We start from the raw sequence: 19,191 nt of genomic DNA, 5'->3' as shown, positions 1-19,191 counted from the left end.
GAAAAATAGACCAAACCCAAAGACTAGAAAACAGCCATGGTTAAATATCAGTATTTGAAGATGTTAAAGGAGATGTAGAAGAGCAGAACGCAGATGGAAGAAATCAGGTCTCCAGGTCCACTTTGTGGCTATGAAAGAGCTATTACTCCTTCATAATAGGATGGTGAAGGATGTAAGAACATGTCACTTCTCTGCACTTTTTTCTGCCCATCAGCACAACCCCAGATTCCTGTTTAAGAATGTGGATCAGTTAGTTAACCCAGCCTCTCCTTCTGCCTCTGCTGATTGTGATGCTGATTGTGAAAAGTTTCTTTTGCACTTTGCTGGAAAGGTGGAGTTAATAAGATCTGGCATCACCCCCAATCCTGCCTTTTTAGATGTGGTTCACCCGCTCAGGGATTCTTTGAGCAATTTCACATCCCACCTGTTTTAGTCTCTTTACATTGGCTCCCTATTTGTTTTAGGATTGATTTTAAGATTTTATTGATTACTTTCAAGGCTTTCATAGCCTGGCTCTAGATTATATTTTAGACCTTGTAATCTCTTATGAACCTTCACGTAGTTTGCGATCTTCGGGCAGGGGTCTTCTGTCTAACTAAGCGGGACAGAGCTTTTGCCATCAGGGCCCCGAGGCTCTGGAACAACTTGCCCAAAGAAATTAGGTTGTCTGAGTCAGTGTCTTCTTTTAAGTCTCTTCTCAAAACACATTTTTATCGGAAAGCATATCCTGATTTTACCTGAACTTGCTGTTTATTTTATTGCTTTTGTGTATTTTACTGTTTATTTTATTTCTTTATATTTCATCATTCACCGTGATATTTTATTTATTTTGTTGTGAAGCACTTTGTACTTTGTTTTGATAAGTGCTCTATAAATAAAGTTTTATTATTATTATTATTATAACATAAAGGTACAGTTTATGAATATGACCAATAAACTGTTGAAATCCTTTCCCCACCAACATTTCAAAGCTAATGTGTCATTACATTTACTCAACAGCATGAAGGACTAAGGGTAATAGGGCTCTGTATTGTTTTGATACCACACAATTGATTCATTACTGCTTGGGTAAACAACATGTCACTGATCTCACTGCTCTGCTACAGCAGCCTGTATCCTGTGCCCCTCAGCCCTCTGCTAAGGAGAGAGATAAATTGTATAAAACTCCTTTGATAAAGGGGGGGAGGGCAAGTGGACAATCTCCCCTCGCTTTACCCCTCTAATACGGCAGAGAGAGGTCTTACTCAATGGTATTACACGGACATGGTGGATATTTTACAAGCACAGACCAGGTAAAGCAACAGTAAACACACCTGGTTGGTGCAGATGTCATTCGGTACTATGTTGGTTTTGATCATTTCGACAGGCTACATCATTAAAGGGGACCTATAATGCTCATTTCCAGCTCTATATTTTTATTCTGGTATTCCACTAGAGTAGCTTTGCATGATTCACCGTTAAAAAAATCCTTATTTATCTTATACTGGTCCTTTATGCAGCCCCTCAGTTCATCCTCTGTCTGAAACAAGCCATTTTAGCTCCTGTCTCTTTAAGGCCCCCCTCCCTAAAAGCCCTCTTTCGCTTGTGAGCGACTTAAGCCTAAGTTCTCTTTATACACCCATACATTTATTTATATAGGACCAATTCATAACAGAAGTTATCTCATTGCACTTTTCCTATAGAGCAGGTCTAGACTGTACTCTTTATAATATTATTTACAGAGACCCAACAAATCCCACCATGAGCAAGCACTTGGCGACAGTGGCAAGGAAAAACTTCCTTTAAGAGGTAGAAACCTCGGGCAGAACCAGACTGAGGGTGGGCAGACCCGCTGGCGGTTGGGTTGAAAGAGAGAGTGGTGAGAGGGAGGGGAGAGGCGGAGAGAGAGAAAGGCGGGTGGGGGATGGGGAAGCACAATGCGAATTCCACCTAGAATTTTAAAATAGTAATAATGTAATGGTAGTGGTAATATTAATATTAATAAAGTAATAATAATAGGAATGATAGTGATAGGAATAATAATGATAATAATAGTAATAATAATAACAATTGTAGTAGCAGTTGTCGAGCAGGAACACGGGGGCAGCAGGTTACCCACAATCCCAGATCCAGACTCTGCAGCTCTGGAGGCAAAATACCTGCTGAAAGCGACAGAAGGAGAGAGACGAGAAAGCACAAAACTACAGGAGAGAGAAGATGAGTTGAGTTAGTAACATGCATTAATGGGATGAAAATGCATACAGATGGAGAGGGAGAGGAGGAGAAAGGAGCTCAGTGCATCATGGGAAGTCTCCCGGCAGTCTAGGCCTATAGCAGCATAATTAAGGGATGGTTCAGGACTCACCCAAGCCAGCCTTAACTATAACCTTTATCAAAGAGGAAAGTCTTAGCCTTTGACAGCTAGAGTAACTTAGGTTGAATTTGATGTATTTACTGTTTATCAGACCACAAATGAGGCAAGAATTAGGTTGGGAAAATGATAGACGCCGCCGGAGTGGAGTATTTCTGGGGGCCGGGCCTCACTGCTTACTGTACAAAAACACACAACTTTTATAACTTTACTCCCAGTCCGGGCAGAGTCAGCTAGCTAATGGGCTGCACGGCTAACAGAGCTAACGGTAACTACGGTTAGCAGTAGTTAGTGGTTACTTTAGCAACAAGTCAAGCCATCTGTCCATCAAGAAACTAACTAACCAACCGAAAAAGCACTTTCTGCGGACATACTGAACAACCTCCAAAAACTTGAAGAGTAGTCCTGAGCAGAGGAGTCTCACATAGCCAGACCAGTCTCCACGCTTTGTTTTAGTGCTATGAGCAGAACGGTCGAATAACTTTGACAGACTGCGCGGCTGGATGGGTGCATCCCTGTACTTGGGCACGCTGTGCCTGGAGCAGATTATGAGCGAGCATGACCAAGTTGATGTCAGCTAGGCTCGAAAGTATAAAAAAAAAGTTGGAAACCTAGTATCCAGAGTAGAAGCCTGAGCTTTTTTGCTCACAGGGATTACTTTCACATACGTTTACCTCATTATTTGAAATTTTGGCCACGTTCAATATGAACATCCAACATTATATATGTAACATTATAGATATATGACCCAGAGTAAGGAAAAGCATAATAGGTCCCCTTTAACAACAAGCCTCCTCCACACGCGGTTCACCTGCTGTTGTGAAAACAGAATGAAAAAATCCAAAATGTGAGTTGTGGGGTTTTTTTGGGGCAACTTTATAAAACAGACTGCTGACAAAAAAAGTCACAAGAGCAAACACATATAGCGAGAGACACAGAAAGAAGCAGGGCGGGGCATGCCGGTATGTGTGTACTGAGGTGTGCAGTAAGAGTGTGTGTGTGCGTGAATATCCGAATCCCAAAATTGAAAACCAAATACCTACCCAACGAACGAATATCCCAGTAGTTGAATTTTCAGGTCCAGCCCTAATAGCCATTAATGGTTACAGTGGGGACAGAAAGGTGGTGGAGTTGTGTACACTAAAAGTTTTCTCAGTCTCTCTGAACTTGCATCTTCCTCTATTCCCAACTGTCATCATAATAGCAAGTTATTGCCCCTGTCCTGCAAACAATGAGGTACTTTTAGGAATTACAAATGTTCTGTCAATATACACCCCTCAGAACTTCTTATCATGGGTAATCTAAATATTGACTAGCTCTCTGACAAGTCATGTAAACTGAAACAGCTCTGCACTGATCTGAATCTCTCAACTGATCACCAAACCAACTAGGCTTAATATAAAGAACCTTTAAAATTCCACACTGATAGACCTCATAAGTATACAGCTGCTGGAGTCTTGGCTCAGGACATCAGTGATCACTGTGCGGTAGCCTGTATTAGGAATGCCAGAATTGACAGTTCATGCACTATTACTTACTACTTGTATTATCACATTGTATTATTATACCGTACATACTTATCATCAACCGGTAAATGCACTTTGTACTTTACTCTGTACTTATTTTAATTTTATACTTATATCCACTTTGTACTTAATTTATCTTGCCTGTATTATAGTGTATTATATTCTGATTTGCTTAGTTCTTCTATTCCTGTGTGCACTGACGTGATAGTGAGCAGCTGTAACAAAAGAGTTTCCCCTCGGGGATCAATACAGTATTTCTGATTCTGAAACTGTCAAAGCCGTACAATCACCAAAATGAAGTTAAATGGTACTGTACTTGTATAGCGCCTTTCTAGTCTTTTTCTGACTACTCAAAGCGCTTCAACTACATGTCACATTCACCCCGTTTACACACTGATGGCAGGTGCCATCAGTTCAAAGAAAGTAAATCATTCACACACCGAAGGCTGCAATTTGGCTGCTCTGGAGCAATTTGGGGTTCAGTGTCTTGCCCAAGGACACTTCGACATGTGGGCTGGGAGAAGCCGGGATCGAACTGCCGACCTTCTGATTGGTGGACCCGCTCTACCACTAAGCCACAGTCACCCCACTAAGTTATGACATTTAGCAGAGGAAAGATTTATGTCTTATGTATACAACTCACCCATACTTAGCACCTGCTCTGTCCCAGACCCCGGAATCAGTTTTCTCAAAAGGTTACCCAGATTGCTGATAGACATGCTAAATACATGGTAAATACACAACAGATATAACTCAAATACCACTGAGATCGGACACCCTGCTCAATTGTATTTCCATAAGTAAGACAACTGACCCACCTTTATTAGAGTGTTATCAAGACAGACCTTAGACACTTAGTTTGCTAGTATAGCCTGGGCTGCTTCTCTGGTAAACCAAACATTATAAAGGATCTATAAATGTTTTAGATAAATTGGTATTCAACATGAAAAGGACCCTTGAATATGTGATCCACAACTGAGATGCCCCAGTCCATAAAAAAAGACATGAAATAAAAGACAGATAATGGAAGTTCATTAACATGTTATGACAACTCACGACACAGCTGTAGCCCATAAATGGCTCACCCAAATTTTACCACAGTGAAAGTTTTTACATTTGTTGTGAGGTGAGGTTTCTGTAGTAATCTTCTTTTCCTTTCTGTTTACCAGATGTGAGTGTGTTGGGGACTCCCAGCCAGGTAAGAAAACAAAGATTATTCCATTTCGACCCAGAAATCAGCTGTCTCTGTGGGACATTTGCAGACTTAAGTTAATTGACCCCAGCTCCATCTTTACCATGACTGATCGATCAATTCATTAATTGATTGATTAATAGATTGTGATTAATTTATTCAATCATTCATTCATATATAGCCTCCCCAGTACCACCAGACAGCTTGTCCCCTGTATGAGTCCAGGGATCAGACAGCCAACATGCAGCCTCAAGCCCCTTCAGCACGGTAAGAACTCTGGAACGGAGGCCAAAATGTGATTTTTGCCTCCACCACAAAGATATAGTAAGTCAACTAAAAAACTACAAAGTGTCTTAACATTGCCAAGCCTGTGGTTAGCCTTGATACATTTACAGTTAAAATAGATTCCAATAATGATGAGTTTTAATGGTGGAAAAAAGTATCAATACGTCCTTATAAACTTCTCAAACCGCTGCTGCAGGATAATTTCCTTCTCTGTTCATATGGTTGGTAAATTCTAAATCATATTTTGGCCAAAATAAGGTTAAATACACAACGTATGTCTCTGAGACACAGTGAAAAAAAACAAAATAATTCTACGTGGTCCTTGCATTACTTATTATTACTGTTATTATTTGTTACTCTACTGTCTCAGCTGATGATAATCAATCCACATTTATTTACTTCCTTAAAATGCTTAGAAAACTAACCCAGTAGTCATCAGTAGTGTAATGGAAGTGGGAATGGTGCTCCATTCACTAATAACCTTTGTGTGTTCATTGTCCTACATATTATAAAACAATGCACCTGCAGGCCTCACTACTGTTTTTCAAGGGAGTATATGTTCTGTAGAGTATCAACATATCAGTAGCTGATTACTGGTATTATGCATTGAGCTTTATTTAATGTGGTTGGACCCCCTGCAGTTTGCCTACAGAGCCAATAGGTCTGTAGACGATGCAGTAAATATGGCCCTCCACTTCATCCTTCAGCACCTGGACTCATCAGGAACCTTTGCCAGGATCCTGTTTGTGGACTTCAGCTCTGTCTTCAATACTGTCATCCCAGCTCTACTGCAGGACAAGCTGTCCCAGCTGAGTGTGCCTGACTCCACCTGTAGGTGGATCACAGACTTCCTGTCCGACAGGAGGCAGCACGTGATCAGCAAAGATAGCTGATCATGTGATTTGGTGATGGGCGTGTGATGGGTGCGTGATCCAACATGGCAGCACGCCGCTGCTAGAAGAAAGACAAACTTTTCTCGTTTTTTTTTTTTTTTCTCAACTCTTCAACCTCTTCAATTCCTCTTTTTCCCCTGCCAAGACATCACCCGATTAAAACCTGGATTACGACTCAGAACTGGACCACCTGGAGGATTACATTGACAAATTTTACAATAGACTATGTACAATGGGCCGATCACGCAAAGCCAAAAAAACGCGCACTTCGGACTCTCCCATATCAACTGATTCTTCATCGTCACCAATATCCACTCCTATCAAAACTAACTGCTGTTCCGACGTACTTTTATCAATCAACGAGCGCTTATCTAACTTGGATTCTAGACTATCACTCATCGAAGTACTCCACAAAGAATTCCAAAACCTTCGCCATAGCCTGGAATATATTCAACAACAAGTCGATTCACTCACAGAAGAAAACAAATCATTAAAAAGCTCCGTGGACACACTCACCGCTAAACTTTCCACTGTAGCCACTCAACTCACCTCCGTCACCGCCGAAAACAAAGCTATGCAAGAAACCATCCTGGATCTACAGTCACGCAGTATGAGAGACAACTTAATCTTCTCCGGCATTCCCGAATCATCCACCGAAGACCCCGAAAAATCTGTTAAGGACTTCATGGTTAACCAGCTCAAACTTACACCAGAGACTGTCGAACAAATCACCTTCCATCACGTACACCGTTTAGGACAGAAACCCCTCAACTCCAACCGACCCCGGCCCATCATCGTCAAATTTGAACATTTCAAACAAAAAGTACTGGTTCAGCGACAAGGCCGGCAGCTAAAAGGGACTCATTACGGACTTAACGACCAATTTCCACAAGAGATCATCCACAGACGTAAGCTACTCTTTCCCATCCGCAAATCAATGATCAATCAAGGTAAAAAAGCAACAATTACAGTAGACAAACTATATATTGATGGACAATTATTCAGAGAAAAAGACACTACCCCCTGGCTTTATTAATTTCAGAAACTGTGAAGTGATGAAGTTATGTATGGACAATAGACCCCCTGCCCCTCTCTCACTCTAACCCTATCATCCCCCCTTTCATTCCCTCCTCTTTTTTTTCTCTCTACCACTCTTGTCAATTTATACTCTAACATTAAACCACTTGCACCACACACATAAATTGTACACTAAATGCACCAAATTAGCCTTTTTGCTCGCTGTTTACATGTTTTGTTGTTGAATCTATGTTTGTCCTTTTTTTTTTTTTTTTCTTCTTCTTCCATTTGGCACACACACACACACACACACACACACACACACACACACACACACACACACACACACACAAGACTTATACTCACACAGCATAATTATGAAGTTCACACTATAGGTTCATGCAATTAAAATTTTTCGTGGAGTTGGCTTAAAAAAAAAAAAAAAAAGTCCTAAATTACCTAAAAAATACACAAGCTGATATATGTCTAATACAGGAAACGCACTTCTCACAATCTACACAAAACAGCTTAAAAACTACACATTTTAACCACTGTTTTTCCTCATACTATAATTCAAAACAAAGAGGTGTATGCATCTTAATAAACAAAAAAATACATTTTAACCATCATACAACCATCTCAGATCCTGAAGGCCGTTTTATCATTATTAACATTTCAATCAACAATAATCCAATAACAATTGGCAACATTTATGGACCAAACTCTGATGACCCCTCCTTCTTTTCAAATTTCTTTTCCTCTCTGTCAAACCTTGCTAGTAGTCCAATAATTATAGGAGGAGACTACAACACTGTAATCAATCCACCATTGGACAGGTCGAAACATACAGGCAAATTCTGGCAGTTCTCCAAAACAATAAAACAGTTCATGAGTGATTTTGGTCTCGGCGATGGTTGGAGGCTACAACACCCACTCGCCAGAGAGTATACGTTCTATTCTAATGTCCATCAAACCTACTCACGCATTGATTTCGTTCTAACCAGTAATTCAATCATACCAAATATCATAGAAACCAAAATTCATCCCATCAATATTAGTGACCATTCTCCGGTAACTCTCACATGGAACACACCCGCCATACAGAAGCACCCCGCTAGATGGCGTTTTAACACATCCAGAATTTGACAGCTATTTCAAGAGAGAGTGGACATCCTTCCTTGAAATAAATTATTCTCCAAAGTCACCAGCATCATTGCTCTGGGAAACATGGAAAGTAGTATTACGGGGAAAAATTATATCATATTCAGTCCAACTAGAAGAAAAAATAAAAGAATTGGAAATTGTACACGCAAATAACCCATCAGAAACCATCCATAAAGAATTAAGAAAAAATATATGCTTGCTTAATGAAATAATAAATAAAAGAAACCAGTTTCTTATTCACAGACTTCGCCATGAAACTTTTCACCATAGCAATAAATCCGGAAAATATTTAGCAAGTCAAATCAAAAGAAATAAAGAAAAAACAGCTATAACGTCTATTAAAAACTCAGCAGGGAAGCTAACCAATTTACCAATTGCGATAAACAAAATATTTGAAGAATACTACAAAAAATTATACTCATCTGATCTGGACCCAAACCAAGAAGACATAAACCAATTCCTCGATAACATCCTACTACCAAAACTCAACACGGAACAAACTAACTCTCTCGAATTACCAGTCACTGAAAAAGAACTCCACTCCGCGCTGAAACACATGCAAAATAATAAGGCACCAGGACCGGATGGCTTCCCTGCTGAGTTCTACAAACATTTTTGGTCAACCTTATTCCCACTATTCAGTAGAACAATAACAGAAATAAAACAAAATGCTAAATTCCCATCCCACATGAACACAGCGCTTATATCATCCATCCATCCATCCATCCATCTTCTTCCGCTTATCCGGGGCCGGGTCGCGGGGGCAGCAGTCTAAGCAGGGACTCCCAGACTTCCTTCGCCCCAGACACTTCCTCCAGCTCCTCCGGGGGGATCCCGAGGCGTTCCTAGGCCAGCCGAGAGACATAGTCCCTCCAGCGTGTCCTGGGTCTTCCCCGGGGCCGCCTCCCGGTGGGACATGCCCAGAACACCTCCCGAGGGAGGCGTCCAGGAGGCATCCGGATCAGATGCCCTAGCCACCTCAGCTGGCTCCTCACATCTAACTACCGTCCTATTTCACTTGACGACGTAAAAATCATCAGCAAAGCATTATGAATGATATATGGTATAATTAAAAAATTATACCATATATCATCCATCCTGATCAGACCGGCTTTATAAAAGGTAGACATGCATCCAATAATACTCGCAGATTATACAATTTAATGCATTACTCATCAGTACAACAGAAAGATACTCTCATTGCCACATTAGATGCAGAAAAAGCTTTCGATAGGGTCAACTGGAAATTTTTATTCACCACATTACAAAAATTTGGCTTTGGAGAGTCATTTATTAACTGGATCAAGATTTTATACACATCACCATCTGCCACAGTCACAACCAATGGACTAACATCACAAAGCTTCACACTGCACAGGGGGACGAGGCAGGGATGTCCACTCTCTCCATCTCTATTTACCATTTTTATTGAACCCCTAGCAGCAGCTATCCGCCAAAACCCATCGATCAAAGGTATTGAAACACCACAACAAACACATAAAATCTCACTTTATGCAGATGATATTCTACTATTTATACAAAAACCATTAGTATCCACTCAAGAAATAATTAAAACAATCCAGTCCTTTTCAAAGATCTCGGATTATGCAATAAATTGGAACAAATCATCCATCCTCCCTTTACATAAAACCAAATGGGATGTGGCACCCCACCAATCACCTATACCTACATGTCATGATCACATCACTTACTTAGGCATCAAGATTTCCTCCAGACTGTCAGAGGTGGTAACACTCAACTTCACACCACTGCTAAAACAAAATAGAAGACGACTTGCTTCGATGGCTCAACCTTCCAATCTCCATAATTGGCAGGATAGCGGCAATAAAAATGACAATTTTACCAAAAATCAATTATTTATTCTCAATGATTCCAATCCACCCCACACTCACCTGGTTTAAATCGCTAGACTCCATTATCACTCACTTCTACTGGAAAAATAAAACGCCAAGGATAAAACTTGCTACACTACAAAAAAAACAAGGCTCAAGGAGGACTAGAAGCACCAAATTTTCATTACTACTCAATGGCTAACCAACTGCAATACATATACAAATGGATCCACCCCACCAAATCCGATATTATATGGCTAGATATAGAACAGTCACTATGCAAAGAATTAAATATAGCTGACACACCATTCCTTTCTAAATCAATCAAACACCACACATGTTTCAACGCTGTAACAATAACTTCCACTCTGACAGCCTGGTGGAAATTTCACCAAATCACAAATTCTATACTAGCTCCATCTAACCTCACCCCACTGTGGAACAATCCTGACTTCATAAGCAATAAAAAAATACTGAACTTCCGCACATGGGCTGAAAAAGGTATCACTTATATTAAACATATTTTCAAATCCAACACATTAACAACATTTCCGCAGTTGGCCCAGGAGTTCGGCATCAGGAGCAATGAATTTTTAAAATACCTACAAATTAAATCTTCTGTTCTGGCTAAAATAAAAATCAGAGCCACAAACTTAGAACTTCTACCTGCAATATCAGACTTGGTTAACATTCCATCCCGAAAGAAACTTCTCTCTAAAATATACAAAATCATTTCAAATCAACTTCAGACCATATACTTGCCAATAAAACAATAAAATGGGAAAATGATCTTTCAATAGCTCCTGATGCCAACTTCTGGACCCAAATTTGCAAAAACATCTATCTTATGTCCAAAAATGCTAATCTTCAATTAATACAATACAAAACACTTCACAGAACACATTACACAGGCAATAGATTAGCTAAAATGGGTTTTACATCAGAAATTTGCACACATTGCAGTCAGAAATCCACAGATACATACATCCATGCAACCTGGCACTGCACTCCCATCAAACAGTTTTGGGAAGAGGTCACACAGACACTGTCCACTTTAGTGGGCTGCCACATCCCACTATCGCCCTCTCTCTGCTTGCTAGGGGACCTCACAATAATTACTGATAAATCTATAAACTTTAAAATTCTCCTAATAGCTCTAACCATCGCCAAGAAAACTATCCTCATGAATTGGAAAACTCGCAACAACATACACATTAACCACTGGAAAAATCTCCTTACTGAGTTCATTACATTTGAATATACATCTCCCTCCTATAATTATTCATCTGAAACCGACCTCTGTCATCCAACACTTGGACCTCTTACAACTCTGAATCCCTTCTCTACCCTCAACTCCAACTCCTCCCACCTTATAATCAAACCACAGACATTACTACATTGCTGTTATTGTTGTCATCATTGTCATTATTTTCATACTTTCATTAATGTTAATGTTATGATTGCTATTATTGTTCGTTGTTATCATTGTCATTATTGTTTTATTTATTGTTGCTCTTATCACTCTTATCATTGCCATTGTCATCATCAACAGCATCATCATCATCATTATTATTATTATTATTATTATTGCTATTTTGGAATAACTAACCTGGTTGTCAATACCACTATATTTAAACCATTGGATTATTAGGTTTAGGTTAGGTTAGATTAGGTTTTCACATACAAAGAATTTGCGTTGATGTTTTGGTGCATAACAATATCAAACATAGTAAGTAGAAGATATAAAAAAGATAAAAAAAGCAAGTACTGCAATTCAGGAAGTATAAAATATATATATATATATATATATATATATATATATATATATATATATATATATATATATATATATATATACATACATATATATATATATATATATAATAATATATATATATATATATATATAAAATATTTTTATACTTCCTGAATTGCAGTACTTGCTTTTATCTTTTTATATCTTCTACTTACTATGTTTGATATTGTTATGCACCAAAACATCAACGCAAATTCCTTGTATGTGAAAACCTAATCTAACCTAACCTAAACCTAATAATCCAATGTTTTAAATATAGTGGTATAGTGGTATATACAGTTCAGTTCACACTTTTTTGTTATGTATATAATTCCACATGTGTTAATTCATAGTTTTGATGCCTTCAGTGTGAATCTACAATTTTCATAGTCATGAAAATAAAGAAAACTCTTTAAATGAGAAGGTGTGTCCAAACTTTTGGTCTGTACTGTATATATACTATATATATATATACACTATATATATATATATAGTGGTATATATATATAAAATATTTTTATACTTCCTGAATTGCAGTACTTGCTTTTATCTTTTTTATATCTTCTACTTACTATGTTTGATATTGTTATGCACCAAAACATCAACGCAAATTCCTTGTATGTGAAAACCTACTTGGCAATAAATCTGATTCTTTTTACCCCTGTAGAACTGTTGGACCTTTGTGTGACTCCAAGTCCAGGAAACCCTGCCACTGCACCAGATCCCAGTGCCTCAAACTGTGAGTAGACCATTTTATTATTACTTTCATTGTCAGTTTTCTTTATAGCAGGATATAGTGTCAACCTCCTTCTGAGACATCATGGTCATCTTCATCACATTTTAGTTTAAAAGTCCTATATAGTTTAAGTTTAAAAGTTTTACCAAATATGTCCCACACTGATCTTGTTGTTGAGCTGAAAACATCAGGGTATTTAATATTTCCTCATATATGGCCTTCCTCCTGCGGCATGAATACACAGTTGCACTTCCAAAAGTGTTTTCTCTTCAACCAATATTCCACATTGAGCAGCAGAAAACTCTTTTGCGCTTCATTGCTCTCCAGACATGCATAATACACATCAAAACAGCCTGATATCCGATCTTATTTAGCTGCACTTTATGCAAATCAGATGACCTGCGGCTGGGCTCATTTATCTCTTTAGTCTTACTAAATATCATGCTGAATTGAGAAATTGCAGTAAGACAAAATTGTATGTCCTTGACGGTAATTCACTGTTACTACTAATAAACCCGCAAGAAAAGCAGAAGATGTGCATGTCTCGTGCACGCACACACACACACTTTTGTTATTTGATGTCATTTAATGTGTTTTTATGTCTCTTTCAGCTACTGTGAGTGTTTTGCCAATGGAGTGATGTGCAGTAACTGTGACTGCTCTAACTGCCACAATAATGCAGAGCATGAAATGAAGCGTCACAAGGCAATTAAGGTTTGCAATGCTTAGTAAAGATGTAGTAAACATGTTCGTGTCATAAACTTAACATACACAAACAAATGTATGTGTATGGCAGTTTAATAAAGTGCTTTACAGTAAGCCTTTAAAATGTCAGGAAATATATAAATAGAATAAATAAAGCTACTAATGAATAGAAAGAGAGACATGAATAACAAAATGGCAAGCAAAAAACATTGATATAGAAGATGACCAATTCAATGACCATTCAAGTAAATGTACACAGTATGTCAGGGCAGGGGGCAGGGAACAGGGATAGGACAAATGCAAATGCAATCAGGATGATTTCAATTATTTCATAGTTAAAACAAAAAGAAAAGAAAAAAAAGGTTTACATGGGGATACAGGCAGGCAGTGGACAAAACCAGGGGAGCAGTCCTAACAGGCAAACCGAGAATCCAGGGAACAGGCAAATAATCAAAATGCAAAACTGTCAAGCAGATAGTCCAATATACACAGAAAATCCAATAAGCAAGGTTGTAAGTCCAAAACACAAGTCACACAGGAAAGGGGCTGGAACACTCAACACATGGATGAAGACAAAGACCAATGAAACACACTGACTAAATACTCACTGAGGGAACTAGACACAGGTGAAACTAATCAGGGCAGGGCAAACAATCAAAGCTGGAGGGAAGATCAAACAGACAGGAAATAAAACTGCAAGACACATGAGGGAAGGAGAACATTTCAAAATAAAACAGGAAATAACATACATAAACCCTCAAAACCACAACACAGTGAATGATATGAATGAAGGCACAAATCATTAGAAACTGGAAAAAGGGTGTATGAAAATACTGCAATGTAAATTTTAAAAGCTAAGGAAAAAATTAGGAATATTATTAGTTATTGTTCATAATATATTTGTCAATCAACAATAAGTATCAGATATAAAGATAAGAAGTGAAAAAGACAAAAGAAAAAATACATTAAATTGCTTGTGGTGTGCATGCAGGGTGCTGATAGTGACCGATATTGGTGATATACTGTATATAATCATCATCCAGCTGTGGGATGGTACAGCAAGGTTGACTGCTGTGTGAGCTGACTGCCAATCAGTCTGTAACAGCTGAAACACTATCGACTGTTGCCGGCTGCTGGTGTTTGAGCTGCAGTAGACAGTAAGACATGGTGAGTAGGATGGTATTGATCGGTCTAATTGGTGCTTCAGCCAAGGTGATGGGTGTCACACTATTAGCGAATCTGATTCATCAGCACTGTTACTGCTGCTACTGGAAAACACTCATGGGGAGACATGTTCTCACTCTCTGCTGTGTGTCTCAAACACACACTTTTGTTTTTGTCTTTTGTGAGGACAGTGTATTGACTTACAATAACTTAATACAGGCTTAACCGTAACCACCACATGACAAACACAACTGTCACCCAAACCTTAATCTATTCTAACCTTAACAGAAAACCAAGTCTTAACCCAAATACAAATGGTTAACCTTAACATATAGAAGATAATACTTAATTCATACTATGCACAAAGTTTCAAGTCTCAGACAAAAAACCCAAAAGGTGTCTATAAATCCATCCATCTATTTTCCAGTAGGCTGAGCAATGTAGCCCAGATGTCCTCCCCAGCCACATTCTCCAGCTCTTCCTCAGAATACCCAAGTTATTCTCAGGCCAGATAGGAAACAGTATGCAATCCCTCCCAGATGGATGTGACTGGAACACCTCCACAGGGTGGCATCTAGAAGGCATCCTGATCAGATGCTGAACCACCTCGACCGGCTCCTTTCAATATGAAGGAGCACCTCTTCACAGATATCTCAGGTCCTCAACCTAAGGGTGAGCCCAGTCACCCTGCAAAGGAAGTTTATTTTATTTTTTTTGACCACTAATATTCTTTCGGTCACTACATGAACATGACCTCATGACCAGAGAACATGAGCTCCACCCTATTGGTTCATTTTTACTAGACTAAAATATATATATATAAAAAGTGCAGATCAAATATGTGGTTTAGAGATGTCAACACATAAAAAACACAACATAAAAAACTATTTTCAAATACAACAACACAACAAGCTATGGAATTAAAAAGTTACCATAAAGCTGAACACCTGAACAAAGCAGTCTCGCAGTCGCAGTCTCTCTTTGGGGGGAACAACAGGTAAATAGGGCAGCTTTGGAGTGGTATTTATTCATTTTGACAGAGCAAGGATAGTAGGTTCAGTTTAAGGATGCTGTGTGCTGTTGGTAGCTAGCAAACTAGGGACCAGTACATTTTGGGTTGTGTTTAGAGTTAGGACAATAAAGGCTAATAAAATCCACAATGTTGTCTAAGATTTCTAACCTAAATGTCTGCTGGATGTGGCTGAGTTGTGTCACAGCTGTGACTGTAACGTCTTTCAATGCACACTGAAAGCATTTCAGAAGAAGAAAGAAAGGAAACGTAGTGCTGGAAGCTAATGTGTTCCTCCATCATTTTTATGTTATACAGTAGAAATTGCCTTCCCAGTAAATTCTTGGCTGTTAGTGTCATGTGCTTTGACATTTAAATGCCATGTTGTTCTGTTTTGCTTACTTGGCATTTGTCAAGATTCTACTTCTGTATTTTATATTTGACCAGCTACATACATGTATATTGTTGGTTACAGAATATTAACAGATTTATTAGGTAATTTCCCTGTTCCTCTTAATGTTGTCCTTATGTAGTCATGTTTAGGTCGTAACCCAGATGCCTTCAGGTCTAAGATTGCTGGTGGGAAGTCAGGAGAGGTCAAAGGTTGGCACAACAAAGGCTGCAACTGTAAACGCTCTGGCTGCCTTAAGAACTACTGCGAGTGCTATGAGGTTTACACACACACACACACAAAGTGACCCTTATTTAATAAGATGTCATATAAATCATAAGGAAACCAAGTGGCAACCACAAGGGCTGAGTGCTGAAGCCAGTGTGGAAGTACCTTAGGGCACATTCAGACAGACATTGGTAATTACCACTTTTTTGCCCAGCAGAGAATTCATGTAATTTTAAATAAAATTGATTCATATGGAAGCATATAGGCAGATTTTCAAACTACTTATTCATCATTCTTGTCTATTTCATTTCTGTTTTATCTATCCTGGTAATGTGACTAGGTGTTTAGTTACTGCAAATAAAAAGCAGTTTTATTCATTTTAATTTTTACACACGCTAATATTTATTTTCTTCCTTTTTTCAGTGTAAGGTCAAAAGAGACATATGGCTTATTACATTTGTTTTGAAATGTACACTAGAATACTAGTGACCACAAATCACATGCAATTGTTTGTACCCAATTGACCATTTAAGCCTTTTTCCCCAGAGTAAGTTATACTGTTGTGTCTGTGTGCAGGCCAACATCATGTGTACCTCCTGCTGTAAATGTGTTGGCTGTAGAAACTATGATGACGGCTCAGAAATAGGCCTCAAAGAGAAGACTGTCAATGTCAAGGACAAGTGAGTCAGTCAAGTTTGACACAGTACATCATACTACATCACGGCTGCTTTAGTAACACTACAGCTGTAATACTAATGTAAAACGTTTTACTGTAGATAAGCCTACTGCCATGTCTGAAGTAGAAACAATGGGACTCATGCAAAAACCATATGAATAGATCCGTTCTCAAATGGCACGTACGAGTGATTCACCAGTTTCATATGTAGTTTTTGTGGCTGGAGAGCGACAAAGCGGGTCGAGTCCTATAAACGTGAAAGTCTGTCCCTGACTGAGTGATGAAGTTACACCATGGGGTTTTACAGCGAGGCGCAGACAGTCCTCAAAACGTCCTTAGGAGGCTTTTAAGCACGCACCGTGGCGCGGGCCTCCGCAGATGGCGTGTGAGCTACGAGCGCACAAAGAGGCTTTTATGCTCAACACGCTATCTGTTGCAGTATTCTTCCAGGTCACATTCTGTGAAGAAGCAAGAAGTCAACAAGTGTTACAAGAAGAATGCCATAGACCTAACACGGCTGCACACTCTGCTATACAGCTCCTCAGTGCCGTGGAAGAATTATAACAAATTGTAAACTCATATCTTGTCATGGACATACTTTATCGCTGTTATACAATCCCTGTAAAGAAATAAGTCAAGTATTTGGAAAAAGAAATGTATTCTAATGAAACAGAGAGGAATGGGCTTACCCATCATGTTAATGTGTGTCTGTATTTGTGATCAGATGTATGCCTGTGTCAGTGATAACCCCTGCGGTGGTGGAGGCTGTGTGCGGCTGTCTGCTGGCCCAGGCTAAGGAGGCTGAGAGGGAGGCCCGGAGCCCCGCCCAGGCTGAGCACATGGTCCTGGATGAGTTCGGACACTGTCTCACACAGATTGTCAAAGCCATGTTCAAGTATCATACATACTGACACTTCGGAATTACACTGTGGAGACATCTCAGGGTCATACTTCAAAACCTCACCTGGTTAGAATCCAAGAAAAACTGCTGTGTTTTCGGCTGTTTTATCTGTGCAGTTTGAAGCAATATACAAAACAACGACCAAAGCTCACACAAAATTGCTTTGATTTTACAACTACATGTGTATCAGTTTATTTACAGGGTTTAAAAGTTCTATTTTAAGTTAAGTTAAAATTTTAAAATGTTCAACTTTCTAAGTACAGAATATAGATTCTGTTCTTAGAAAGCTTTACTGGTTAATGTCAAACTTATGTTCATATTGTTGTGTTTCTGAGTGGAGTGAATTTCCGATATTATTGTTTTATTGTTAATACCGGACAAACAAATATAAAAAGTTGAGTTCAGTGGTGTATTATTTTTAATATAGTATTATTTGTGCTGTTTGGTGTCTGTATGATTTCTTCAGAGCAATGTTGCTGTTCTGGTTCTGATTTAGATTTATTTTCAGAGGCAGTATGGATGGACAGTTACAGTGTTTATACTATAAATATTGCAAAACATTGTGGTAAGTTGCTGCCTTTTGTAGCACATTTCTGTTTTAGAGATAACAAAAAATGAGTTGACCAATCGACATATAAATTAATATAAGAAATGTTAAAACTTATTTAATCTTCTGTATTCAGTTTTGTTGTTAGAATTTTTATGTGTTGTCCCATTTTGGATTTTTAAAGTATATTTATTTATTTGCTTTTAGATTTATTTGCCTTGAGAATAATTTAATTTATAGGCTGAACAGGTTCCAAAATAAAAGTAATATTTATGACATCTGGTGTTTCACTGGCCACCGTACTTAGAAGTAGAGAATCTTAATTTGAGGTGGTTCTTTTATAGAGCTGATGTAAGACGAATATGTAGTAACCACTACGTGTGTGTTCATGACACTTGGCATGAATCACACATCTTGAGAGGTTAAATATTGTGCTGAATATTCTGATTGTGCTTGACCATAGGGCCGGATTTTAGAGACACTAAGGTCAGGGGAGTCCAAGTCTCCCCTGCTTCAACAAAAATATTATTTAATTATTTTGATTTTTCATGGTTTTATTCATTCAGTTAACTGTTCAGTTATATTTTGTGTAAATTTTTGTGTCAAATTTAAAAAAGGTACTGAGTCTAGTATATACTGGAATCGGCCTATAAAATATCCTCCAACATCACTTTTAAATTGCAGAGTATAAAGGTTGCTTAAACTTAGAACATCCAGGTCATAACCTCAGTGTCCTCAATGGTATGCTTAACCACCAAG

The 19,191-nt window shown here is 38.6% G+C and overlaps 1 protein-coding gene across 2 annotated transcripts in view; it reads left to right on the top strand.

Annotated features, from left to right (window-relative positions):
• The window catches only part of tesmin (testis expressed metallothionein like protein), a 28,404-nt gene extending 9,694 nt beyond the window's left edge, over positions 1 to 18,710 (top strand). For both annotated transcript variants that reach the window (XM_044194260.1, XM_044194261.1), the window contains exons 7-13: positions 5,046 to 5,074; positions 5,250 to 5,335; positions 12,743 to 12,814; positions 13,423 to 13,525; positions 16,223 to 16,360; positions 16,885 to 16,988; positions 17,709 to 18,710. In XM_044194260.1, the coding sequence (XP_044050195.1) occupies positions 5,046 to 5,074; positions 5,250 to 5,335; positions 12,743 to 12,814; positions 13,423 to 13,525; positions 16,223 to 16,360; positions 16,885 to 16,988; positions 17,709 to 17,895 (719 nt within the window). In that variant the 3' untranslated portion in view covers positions 17,896 to 18,710. The remainder of the gene's footprint in view (positions 1 to 5,045; positions 5,075 to 5,249; positions 5,336 to 12,742; positions 12,815 to 13,422; positions 13,526 to 16,222; positions 16,361 to 16,884; positions 16,989 to 17,708) is intronic.
• Positions 18,711 to 19,191: the final 481 nt, after the last annotated feature.

Source organism: Siniperca chuatsi, linkage group LG4, assembly GCF_020085105.1.
Source record: "Siniperca chuatsi isolate FFG_IHB_CAS linkage group LG4, ASM2008510v1, whole genome shotgun sequence".
NCBI classification, from domain to species: Eukaryota; Metazoa; Chordata; class Actinopteri; order Centrarchiformes; family Sinipercidae; genus Siniperca; species Siniperca chuatsi.
The sequence above is the reverse complement of the archived record's forward strand: the minus strand, read 5'-3'. Positions and strand labels throughout refer to the sequence as shown.